The sequence below is a fragment of the Pteropus medius genome, unplaced genomic scaffold, assembly GCF_902729225.1.
Source record: "Pteropus medius unplaced genomic scaffold, Ma_sr-lr_union100, whole genome shotgun sequence".
NCBI lineage: Eukaryota > Metazoa > Chordata > Mammalia > Chiroptera > Pteropodidae > Pteropus > Pteropus medius.
The window spans coordinates 824,300-837,376 of NW_024343105.1; the positions used below are offsets into that span (position 1 = coordinate 824,300).

Consider the following 13,077-nt stretch of genomic DNA (forward strand, 5'->3'; position numbering starts at 1 on the left):
GTCAGAATGCATGTTATCGGGATAAACAAGATCAGTAAGCAGTCTGTGAGGCCTTTGCCTTTGGTTCTTCCCAGCTCAGTCTTGGGAAGGACCTGCATATCTCATGTTGGATACTATTAAAAGCACATTGCCTATTTTGTACCCCGCTGATTCAGAATTCAGAGATGAATTGGGCTTTGACTTTTTACCAGGTAAAATGAGATAAAAGCATCAGTTAAACCAAAGAATATTGTGAACAAGTGGCTGGAATGACTTTACCTTCTTTAAGAGACTAAGCCATCTTTCAGGTCATTTCATCTCTTCATATTGTGTTGCTCAACTGTGAACATAGTTTTTAGCAAAAGTAGAAATATGAGTGTATGTTAGTACGAGGCATATTATGATTATTAACATAGCTGTTTTCATAGAGATTGCTGTTTGGGAGGTAAGAGGTTAGGATGGAAATACAGGCTTGGAACTGGTAGGCCAGCCCCTGGGCAGAGCATGGAGAGTGACGAGAATGAAAGGGAACTGAAGGGTGACTTTCACAGGTGAAGGAGTAGGCAGAGGCAGGAGAGCTGGGAGGCAAGACAGTCCAGAAGCCCAGGAAGTGGTAAATGTCAAGGGCGAGGGATCAGCAGAGTAAAATACAGCAGAGTCTTAGAGCGCAGTCAGACCTAGAAGTTTGCGTCCGATGGGGCCGCTCTGCCTAAGACACTGGACCAGAAAGAAGCACACGCGGAACCCAGTGTCAGAATGACTGTCTGATCCGTGGCTGAGCTGTGATGAGGGCCCGCAGTGATCTTCTGGCATTTTCTCCTCGACCACCTTCATATCTCTGAGAGACTGTCTTCTGTAGTATGACTTGCTTACAGTACCCCATTAGGCTACATGTTCTCATTTTTAAAATAGTTTAAAAGTTTCTCTTTTCATTGGTCTCTTTTTTAGATGGAGTAAAATACTGTTTTGTGCATACCAAGCTACTTATTTACACTTTTAAACTTTGGTGTAACACTTATAGCTTAAATGTGAAAAATAAATCTGATTTCCATGAAGTAGCCATCAGAAGGGTCTGACAGCAACCTTTTAATTGTAGACAGCCATTATTCCTTTAATTTTAAACTTCTGATCATGATATATGAACTTGCCTTTATTTGAGAAACATTAGTGTCTTATTTATTTGGCTCTATGCTGCATTTGATTTGACCAGAGAACACATTTTGTTGAGCTTCTGGATAAGCAGAGTACCTGCATTGCAAGAGCTATTGTAGCAGAGCAGCTTGGACTGGGGAGCTTTCACAGCAGAAATGTATGGTCCCGCATTTCTGAGACTAGAGCTCCTCAGATCAGTATATTGGCAGGACTGGCTTCTTCTGAGGCCATGAGGGAGAATCTGCTCCTGGCTTGCTCCTGGCTTCCTGTGGGCATCTTTGGTGTTCCTCATCTTGTAGATGCATCACCCTGATCTCTGCCTTCATGTTTACCTGGTCTTCCCCCATGTGCCTGTCTGTGACCAATGTCTCCTTTTTATAAGGATACCAGCTATCTTGGATTAGGGTCCATCCTATTCCGGTATGACCTCATCTTAACTCATTCCATCCACATTCCAAATAAGGTCACATTCTGATGTATGGGGAGTTAGATCTTCAACATGGGGATTTTGGGGAACATAGTTCAACCCGTAACAGACTATAGCATAGTAAGATTATCCAAGACTGAGGTTAGGGAATCTGTCCTCAACACTCAGACTTAAAGTGTTGGACTTTATCTTGTACTTCGTTAAAAAATAATATTTCAGTCACTTAAATTTAAATCTGTAAATTAACTAGCCAAGTCAGCTAATATGGAAATGGAACTAGGAAACAAAAGGACTCAGTTAAGGTAAGGGGGGTAGCAAGAAAGAGGAAAATGAAGATAAAATGACAAAGATAAAGAAAACACAAATGAGGAGAAACAACAATGATGGTTATTTTGGGAGCTATTTCAAATGGGGTTTTCCACATGTAGAAAATCTGTGACATGTCTGAAACACTTTGTTGTAATACGACCAACAGATCAGTATTTGTGATATGGTAGATTCTTTGCATTCATGGCATCAATCCTACACTTAATAAATAAGAAAAACAAAGGTACAGCTATCAGTATTACTTTGAAGACGTTTCAGCTCCTAGTCTGAGACTGGCACTTCCCTGGGGTTGTGACCTTTACTGACGAGACAGGCCTCTCACAGTATGGCCCAGCAAGCAGGCCTGCCTCAGCCCAGCTCAGGACATATTTGGAGGGAGGAAGTGTGGTTCTGTGAGGACCTGCTCTTCACAGGTCCACAGAGTGTTCCCTTAAAGACCAAGGGATCACTCAGAGGACAGCGTGAGCACATGGACACAAGGCCAAGACATCTTATTCTATAGTTAAATGGAGGTAATTTTTCTGGCCATCCTGTCTCATAGATGAGGAATCGACAGTCGTCAGTGACATTTCCCTTGTTTATATTTAGTAACAGATATCAGAAGGTATAAAAATATATGATAAATGTGTTTAGTTAAGTAGGCTGGATTTACACTGCCCTACCTGCAGATAACCACATCTGCTGTGCAGCCACTGTGTCCGTTGAATTTATACTCACTGAGACATGAAAATGGAGAGAGTGGCTTCCCAGGAAAAAGACAGCTGGTTCACAACCAGAAGAAGGCAAAACCGCAGCTCTGGTTTCTTAAAGAAAGTGCCAGCCCATTGGCTTTGTCACTTGGTATTTACCAACGGTTTTGCTCAAGGCAGTCTTAGAGGTACTCCTTCCAGTTTCTCATACTACCTGTGCCCACATCAAACTCTTTAAAGGAGGACCCAGGTATCGAGCCACCTCATTTATCCAGCTTTAGGCTGGAACTAAAGCTTGGAGGTTTTTCCCTTAAGACCAGGGTCCTCACAGAACCACAGTGCTCCCTCCAGATGTGTCTCAGGAAGGATAAAGTGCACATGGGCTTTATCACACTGTGGTTGTTTCTTCAAGCCTAAGTCTGTACTTGTAGAATACGGCATTATGGAGTCACCGCATGTGTGGTCTTGTGTGTATTCCACAATTCATGTTTTGTACACTAGTGACATAAAAACTAAGAATTTGGAGCTTTGACCTCCTCCTATATTTTTTACATTTTCATTAAAAAATACCTCAGACTTTTCTCCTGTCAGCCATTTTTTAAAGTTGTTTACAGTGACAGTGCCAGAATTAAAATAAATGCTTTTGCACACATTGTTTCTCTTTAGAAACAAGTCATATACTATTAAACTATTGTTGATAAGAAGAAATTTATGTTATTAAGTTGCTGTATGTTTCAAGTCAGATGTTTTAATGCTATAATTTCTAAAATGTAGAGTCATTTAAAACAAATATTTGAGTACCTACACTGTGCCAGACAAGAATATAACCATAATTTTATTCTGTTATGTACTTTGATGTTATAAAATGTTCATTCCTATCAGTAACTTTATGACTAAAACGAGAAACAGTATGTTCCATTTTAAGAAAAACCTCATTAATTGGAATTTAAAAATATCAAACATGTTCACTGGAGATGGCAGTTTACAAAAAGACTTTACCAGATGCTGTCTTTAGAGAGCAGGTCTTCTAGGTGTTAGAAGTAATTCCTTCAGCAGACTTTGAGCATCTACTATGAGCCAGGCTCGTGCAGTTAAGTGGCAGAAGTGGGCATGGAGAAGTGGAAGGAAGCAGAGAAGTTTGGAAGCTGTGGCCAGTTAGAATCAGCCAGAAACGAAGTGACTGCATTTCTAAAATTATCATGTGTGGAACAATGTGAAAATATAGTTTATGGTTAGAATTCAGCGTATAGCCTTTCGAGAACACACCCGCAGAGCAGCAACGAACGCCATGTAGCCTTCAGGGGAACCAGGCTGTGACCCCACAAGTGGAAGGCAGCGACTGTCTCAGCCAGCAATGGGAAGGTCAGCCCAGAGGCGTAAAGTGTCTGCTCCAAAAGGCGATACATCTTCTAAAAATGCTCAGATTTCTACTTAGAACAATTAAGGTAACAATGATTTCACATCTGTTAGTCAGACGGTTTTAATCTGCAAAAGGTGAAACATTTGACAGTTCCTTGTTCTCACATACAGGTGAGCTGCTTGGAGTTTAACCTTTAGATGTGCTTAAGCCACCATGCTTTACAACTTTTTTAACAAAACCACCCAAACAGAAACAGTCTAATAACTTGTAACCAGGAATATAGAAATCCAAGAGACATTTTTCCCACTTGATATAAATTGCTCCAATTACCTCCTTTTTTCCTTTCTGTCTGGGGGTATTTTAACACTCACCCTAGTGTCTAGAAGCAACTTCACAATTAAAGAATTGAAGCCATTTGCGGCAATATAAATGTCAGAATGGAATAATTCTTCCACTTCAATGCCTTGCAGGATTTTAAATGAGTGAGTGTGACTGCTTGCTACAGAGAACAGGAGAAATGGGGTCTTTTATCTTTACCTGAGTATGCAGGAAAAAACCTGAGTTTTAAACTCATATTTGTAGAGAATTTATACCTTGAGCTTCTAATTGTTGTACAAGAGCAAAACGTGACTTTTAAATGCTACTCCGTGTTAATTTTAAGGTAATATTCACATAGAAAAGGCATTTTATTCAACTGACTCAAGTTATATTGCATCAGATTTTATCCATGTTGCCTGAATTGCATAGGATGAGAAAACAGACAAGAAAACAGAAGATAGCCAAGCATTAACTCCGTGTAAACCAGACTGCCTTCATTTTTAATCAATGAAGGCTCTCAGTCCTGATCACATGCAGCAGACAACATGATTTTTAAAGACTGTGTTCACTAGATATAGGCACCAAGCTAAGTATTTTACGTATTATCTTATTTAAATATCTCTATGACTCATTTAGGTAAAAACTGTTATTAACTCTGTTTTTCCAATGGAGATATAGGTTAAAAAGTTTAACCAGTGGTCCTCACATTGGTCTGCCAGCAAGACATACGGGAGCTTTTTAAAAATAGATTCTTGGTCCAACTTCTGGAGAATAGGAGTTAGAAGTTCTAGAGTGTAGATCTGAGTATCTTTATGGTCAAATAATTTCCCCAGTCGAGTCTAATGAACCCCAAGGTTTGGCAGCCACACTTGGTTCAGAAGAGCTACCTCGTGCCACACAGTTATGAAACGACAGCAGTGACCATACTGGGGGCCCAAGAGGAGACATTTAAAGCCACCGTTGGGTCCTAGCATTTGAAAAAATCTCAGCTCTTGCTTTGTCTGACACCTTTCCCAGTGTAGGCTTCCCCTCCCAATGTGGGCACCCAGCCTGTGCTGGAGGCAGGTCCCAGCTGAGGCTCTGGGTCTCCCAGGCAGCCCTTGCTATGGCCGAGCAGTTCTGATGATGGGGCAACTTCTGTTGTACTCTGGGCACTTGTATTCTGTCCTGTCACTCACTGGTTTTGCCCTCTGGAGCAATCCAAAGAAAATCCAGTCTGTCCTTTGCACAACAGCCTTTGTGCTATTCAAAGGAACCCGGCTTTTTCCTACAGCAGCTTTCCTGCTCTGGGCTAATTGTGTTAGGTGCCAAGTTCGAGTTCCCTTTGTAAAGAAATCCCACTGCAGCCCCTACACAGCCAGGAGACTCCCAGTTTGTCAAGAAGCTGTACTATGGTTGCTTCTCCTTAGTATCCTGTCATTTCGTAGCCTCCTAGACCCAGGTGGATTCTCTTTTTTACTTAGCTCTGTATCAGAATTAGGACACTTGGTCATTGTTTATAACACATCTAAAGTTTGCTTGGTGAGAAAAAATCACTCACTTTCCAGGCCAGAGATATGAAGGGTTTAAAAGAATGGCAACCTGGGGCATTAAGAGAGAGGTTAGTCGTGCTCCATCCCACGTAGCTGGTGGTCTTGTGGTTCGTATGGTGTGAGGCCAGCCTTTGCAGGAAAAGAACAGGAGGTCTGTGGCCGGCTCCTCAATGGAGGAAAGGCAAACATTTCCTCCTATATTGAACCCTTCAGCCCTTTGTGTTTAAACTGTTGCCTGTCTTGTTTGAACTTTTTTCTGGAACAAACATTTATCGTAGGCAGTGTAAATAACAGCTGACAGTATGTTTGTGTTGACTTTTCTATGACTCTTCCGGGCTGTATTTAGTTAGCAGAGAGTTTGGAGACCGGAATTCATCTCTACCTTGTAGCTAGTTTGTAGCTTAGACAAGTCTCTTAATTTTCTGGGCCAAAGTTCTGTTGTGGAATAGCATTAGTAAGTACCTTTGCCATACCTTGTGGAGACAGATGCTAAACATTGGCTACCCAAAGTCTTGAGATGTTAAAGAAATGAGTTCCATAAAACAATGTGATGCTACTGTGAACATTTAATTGCCTTTATTAGTAATGCCACTATTGGTTGATAAGTAGAATTTAGACTCTTTTTCCAGAATGCTATTTAGTTTTTAATTTTGCTGCAGTTGTTAGTTTAGACAGGATGGAGTTATCAAAAGTATTTACCAGAAAATTCTGACCTTTCAGGAAGCAGACTGATCACACAGAAGCAACTCTTAATGACTCTCAGGTGAGTGTGGAGAGGGGTGTGTGTGTGTGTGTGTGTGTACACACGTGCATACTCACATTTGTGGGCGGGCTCCATTTGCTTAGGAAGGAAACAGATAAGAGACACTTCCCCCTGCACATTATCCAGCTCTTTCCTGGGCTGTAGATTGGACTGGGGGAAGTAAACTTTTTACATCTCTGTGGGGCGTCAGGGTGAGAGGGTTGGGGTTATCTGTCTCGCCTTTTGAACAACCCCTTTTTTTAGTAAGTGAGATTATGTACAGATCTTCAGGTGTGCTAGTTGAGAAGGAAATAATTATGGGAAGGATGGTTTAGATGAAGACACAAATCAGTGATTGGCAGTTGCCCAGGACCATTAGTCATAATTCCTTCGGGGCATATTACTGGGGTTGAAGATGTGACAAAAAGTGATATCTTCTCCAAGTTCCAGTTGTAGAAGCTCTCAGACCACTGTCACATTTTGAACATCTGTTCCTTTTTTCCCAAGTTAAGTGTCAGTATTGGACAAAATTTGTAACTTCCCTGGCAGAGGTACTCTGCGGGTCATCCAGGTGACTAGCGAATACTTTGGAAATCCAAAGCTACTTCAGAAATGATAGGCATTGTTTGGTTCTCATCTGGAGTCAGTAGAGAAGATTTCTTGTTTCTTCAAAATAATGTAAAGAGGCCGGAAGAGAGAATAATTCTCTTCTGGTAGTGAGACCAACTGCTTTCTCATGGAGCATTGCTTCAGTCCTGTTACTGGCAGTCGTTTTCAGTGAAGGAATAAATGGGACCTTGCTGTGTCTGCCAGAAGTGTAACACCACAGAGCCTGACAAACATGTTACAGCATAATCAACACCTAGTAGTTGTATGTCTGCAATGCGCCAATTAGAATATTTAACTGTGCAGTAAAAGAGGAGTTAATAAGATACATCCGAGAAATGGAAAATAGGATTAGAAGTGGCATTTTGGCCCTTATTCAGGTGGCATGGAGCAGGAGGGGGTGGAAGCCTCCATCGGCTCATTTCCTGTGTCTTGATTTGCTGCTGGCTCATTCATTACTAAATATCTGTAGATATTTGGGTATTACCTCTTCCTTCCAAACAATCTGCTCTCAGATTCTGTACTATTTTATTGTTTAATGACATGGAATTTTTAGGATTCAACTTCAAAATAAACAATAAAATGAGTTAGAATTATTATTTATTGATCACTTTGCTGACCTATTTGCTTGTAAGACAAATTGTGTAGATTTTCTTTCTTCCTCTCAAAAGGCACTACCCCCCGCCCCGCAAATATCTGGTGGTGTTTTGTTTCGTTTTGTTTTGTTTTTAAATATATGTTAACTACAAATGAACTGCTCTGTAGCAACATTGAGTATAAATGTGCTTTTTGGGAATTTCACCACTATATAATTGCCTTCTTCATTTCGTTTCTTGCTTAACTGGTGTGTATAATCACTGATTTATAAGTGTGAGCAGTAATAATGTCAGCCGTCTGCTGGCTTGATTGGAGAACTTATTATGAAATGAAGTTAATTTTCTATTTTCTTGGAAACTCCTGTATACTTAATTTTAAGCAGAAAAGTGACATAGAAGTTCAAGCCACTTGAAGATAATGCATTTAGAAATTGCATTGATTGATGAGCTTATGCTTATCTAATTTTGTTATAAAAATATCCTAATATATCTTTTGAGAATAGATTTTTGACTGGAAGAGCAAAAATACTCTAAGATAGGTGTATAAGATACAAGAAAAAGGAAAATTGAGGGGCTCTGACTATGTTTTCCCTCTCTAATACGTTACTTTAATATTAATCCCGGAATTCATGTTTTAGTCATGCTTATCAATTGTGGAAAATATTATTTAGCTTAATAGTTTTAATTAAAATAAATGTTTGTGAAACAGTTTATATTGTAATAAGATAACAGCAACATTTTATGCATCTCTTTGTTGGATTTTCTTTTAGAGATAATAATCTTTCAGGCTGTTTTCATAAATATGCATATCATATTCATGTTTCTGTTGAAATGCATGCAGGAGAAAGAAGCACTGAATTTGATTAATTTTGTTAACCATAAATAATGAAGTTACTCTTTTATGTTAACCCTTTTTTTTTTTTATTGTGTATCAGCCTTTAGACATTTGGCTATCTGGACAAGCAATCATTTATATCCTTTTAAAAAATATTTATTGCTTCTTTGACTAATTGCTTCTTATACATCTTAAAGCCTTTTGCAGTGGTACCATTTGTTAAAACACAGCCAGAAGCAGGCAGAGCATGTCATTTTTCAAAAATTTAGTGTCATTTTTATAGACAAATAACACTTGTAAATGATGGATAATAGCTAGCAGGATGCTGCATGGTATAAAATGTGCATGAATTATATTTTCTGGGAGTTAGAAGGTTAACTTGTCCATGTACTAATTGAAGGGCTTTATGGTAAATGCAAAATGCTGTGTACCCATTATCGGCAAGTCTTAAACCAGCTGAAAAAGGGGTTTTCCTTCCCTGGGGTGTTATTCATTATCTCATCCTCTTTCTGGCTAGCTGCTGGATAAGGAGAACATCTAATCAGAATGCATTGGTAGGATTTATAAGAGCACAGCATACATGCTTTTCACAATGAGTCGGCAGGCTAGTACTTTGCACATTAGAAATGGGAGTGGAGGTGAGTGTAGGCATGGAGATTATCACTGCATAATGACATATTTGGGTATTTACCAGGCCATCTTTTCCAAGCCAGCTGTGGTTTCTGGCCCTGGGAAAGCAAAGAGTGGGAGAAAGTCTTGGTTTCTTCGGCACCTTGCAATACAGTAGTAACAGGAATGCATTGCACACTTTTGTTGGGAAAGCCTCACAGGTCTGTGTTCACACTGTTTCACACTGGACACTAGTGTTAGTTGAAAACACTCAGTTTAGTAGCAAGTGGAAAGTTCAATCAAACATATTAATATGTTCATGAAAACTTCAGAAACTTCACTCATTTCAAAGGTATGACTTTCCCCTCCCATCTGAAGCCTGGTTGCAGGCCTCCATCTTGATTACCCGGGAGGAGGTGTGTTTGATGTCTGTTTCATTTCCCCACTGCATTCTTACTGCTTTTTCTCATTGGGTTTGTTTTGGGGGAAGAAAAGCTGAAGAAGAGAAGGGAATTGTAAGAAATAGAGGGGATTTTTTTATGTGACCAGTCTGGTCATAAGCTGACTCTGTATTTTCTGGGTTTAGCTACTTTAACATCTCTTTATCTTTGGTGCTTTTCAGTTTTACTGCAATATACCTAGGTCGGATTTCTTTTTGTTTACCCTGACTGATATCCGTGGATTCATGCCTCACCATAACCTCTGGCAAAGTCTTAGCTTATTATCTCCTTAAATATTTCCTTTCCTCCATCCTTTCTATTTTTTTCTTTCAGAACTATAATTAGACTTATTTTAGACCTTCTCATTGTATTCTCCATGTAGGTTAACACCTCTTCTGTGTTTTTCATCTCCTTGTCTCTCTTGCCATTTAGATGATTTCTTCAGCCCTTCCTTCCAGCTTACTATTATTTTTTTTATTAATTAATTCTTTTCAACTTTGACTAATATGCTATATAATCTTGGTAGTGAATTTTTATTTCAATAACTATAGTTTTAAAAAATATTTTATTTGATTCTTCTTAAATTTGCTGGTCGTTTAAAAAAGTTGTCGTAAATTACACATAACATAAAATCAACCATCTTAACCACTGCTCAGTGTATGGCTCATTTGTGCTAAGCACACTCAAGGCATCATGCAGCCATCTCCAGAACACTTTTCATCTTGCAAAACTGAAACTGCCTGGTCATTTTTGACAGTCACTTGTTGCTTGCTTATGTTTTCATTTCGATCTTTTGCTTCTTTAATATGTCATATGTATGTAGTTACTTCACAGTTTGTATCTGATAGTTGAAACGACTAAAGTCCATGGTAATCTGAATCTGTTGTTTGTCATTTCTTCTGACGCTCACACACATGGTATTTTGTTTCCGTGTGTACTGAGCAAGCCTTGATTGCTAGCTCAGATTTGATTGACCTGAATCTGTAGAAGCAGCCTTGGGACCTAAGTATGCTTTTCTAGGAGAGTATTTGCTTGGTTTTCTGCAGGTAGTCATGGGGTACTGCTGTCCTGACTCAGTTTCCCCCCCTTCGTGGTGCCCCAGTGTAACCAGGGGTTTTAGTTTATTTCTCTCACCTGGCCACAGACCTAAGGCCCTCCCAAAGGCCACATCGAAAACATCACTGTCCCTCATAGGACCCTTTCATTTTGGGAGCCCATTGCTCAGGGCTTTTTTGTTTGTTTGCTTTTTCCTTCATGAACCTTGATGATTTGTCTCACTTCCTCTGAGCCCAACAAGACAGTAATAATTGTCTTTTATTCAGGATCTGATTGCTTTACAGAGCATTTGGTCTACCATGCTCTGGAGGCCATGGCTGATTTTAAAGCAGCTTTCAAATGGGCAAGCCATTGCATCCTCAGCCGAGCCTTCCAGCTGCAGCCACCTTGCTCCGGCAGCTTTCTCTCTCAGCTGTGCCTGGGCTTCTGGTTTCACTGAGGTCTGCTCTCTCTAGCCCCCTTTGGGGTCACCTCATCTCCTGGAAATAATCTCTTGGGCAGGATTAGCTCTGACCAGCCTTTCCACTGAAATTCGACAGCTGGCTCCCCAGATTGAGTCACCTTTGTTTTACTTCGGAGTGGGTGATGGGGTGCAGGTACCTCCTGTTGCAGTTTCAGTTCGCCTCTGGTCCTCTATGTGTGTGGCAGCTGCCATCCAGGATGCCTTCGAAATTCTGGAGACACCATAGCAAGCACTGTGCTTTTCTGCTTCAGAGCCTATCTCACTTGAAGTGAGAGTAGGCACCCCAACCTACTGCGCTGCCCTGACCCATTGGTCGTAGTGATCACATCACAGCTCTTTTCCTCAAAAGAAAAATACAACATTCTCTCCTGACTTTTTTTCATTCAGAGTGGGTAGAGGGTATGAAAAGTCATGAAATCAGTTCTAACACATTAACTTTGAAAAGTTTCTTTAAAAAGCCTAACACTTCACTTTAGAAGTTTATATCTGTTGTGGCTTGGTAGCTCATTCGAAACTTCCAATTAGTATCTGTCCATGCAAACATATATAGCATGTGTCATCTCTATCACAGGATAATTTTTCTGCTTCTTCTGACCTGTTGTTTGTTAAACATGTTTTAGAATGGAATGGATTTCCTGATTTCTCTGTAAGCCAGTTAGTTCACTTTTTTATTACCTTACAGAATGCATCTTACCCACTGTGATTCTGAGACATGAGTGATGAGCAATGAGCCCTCAGAACCCCTACAGGGTCACCGTAAGTGGGGCAGGGCAGTGCACTGTCATTTGGCATGTTTTGTTTTTAAAAATGTTGTGCCAACTTGACTCCATTAAAAATCAGATCATGCTTCTGTTGCTCTCCCACCCCAACCTGAAGAGGAGCTTAACCCCCATCACTAGATTGTGGGCTGCATTTTGTGACTTCCTGCTAAAGGGCGGTGTACGGCCAGGGGAGAAGGCAGCTTGGCACTGGAGAAGCCTGACAAACACCTCCTCAGCCTGACGATGAGGGTTAGCCCCAGCAGTGGGAAGTCTCGCTGATAGCATGTGCCCCTGATGTGATATGATGAGAACCACACTTAACCTCTCTGGTCTTCTCCTAAAAACTCATAATCTCGGTCTAGTGAGAAAAAACAGCAGTAGAATCCAACTTGAGGGACATTCTACAGAATGCCTGACTGGTACCTCTCAGAACTGTCAAGGTCATCAAAGACAAGAGCGGTCTGAGAAACCATCACAGATGAGAGGAGGCGAAGGGGCCATGACTGTGAACTGCCCCGGGGAGGGTGCTGGAATGGGACAGGACACTGGGGGAAAGGCGTGAAATCCAAAATTAGGCATGCTGTTTAGTCAACATTTGTGTGCCAACATTGGTTCCTTGGTTGTGACAGGTATATGTAGTAATGTGTTAACAATACAGTAAATTGGGTGATAGGATATACAGAGATTCTCTGCACCATCTTTGCAACTTTACATCTTTACATCTAAAACAATTGTAAAATAAAAAGGTTATTTCAATAAAAATTTTAAAAGTATAATTAAATAGATATTTAAACAATTTTCATAATAGCACTGATATGTGCGTGTGTGTGTATATACATACATACATACATATATATATATATATATATATATATATACACCATATATATATATATATAGATAATACCATATATATATATATATGGTATTATCTGAACTTATATACCATATATATATATGGTATTATCTGAACTTCAGCACTACCTTGACCATCTTCTAGCAGAGATGGGAAAGTACAGTGGTAGGTAGGCAGGCAGATAGGTAGGTAGCACAGTTAGTATAGTAGTTAAAGGTATAGCCTTTGGAGCTCAACTGACTGGGCCTGAAGCCCAAGTTCATTCCTCCTAGCTGCAGGACCTTAGACAGGTTCATGTTCTGGTGCCTCAGTATCCCATCTGCAAAATT

General features: G+C 40.2%; 1 protein-coding gene across 5 annotated transcripts in view; it reads left to right on the plus strand.

Moving 5' to 3' along the window:
• AFF3 (ALF transcription elongation factor 3) overlaps positions 1-13,077 on the plus strand; it is a 461,951-nt gene that overhangs the window by 27,507 nt on the left and 421,367 nt on the right. The window contains exon 1 of one of the 5 annotated variants that reach the window (XM_039867116.1): positions 6,505-6,547. The exons of the other annotated variants lie outside the window; for them this stretch is intronic. Within the exon in view, the coding sequence (XP_039723050.1) occupies positions 6,537-6,547 (11 nt within the window). The 5' untranslated portion in view covers positions 6,505-6,536. Of the gene's footprint in view, positions 1-6,504; positions 6,548-13,077 lie in introns of those variants that run through there. 5 annotated transcript variants of the gene reach the window in all.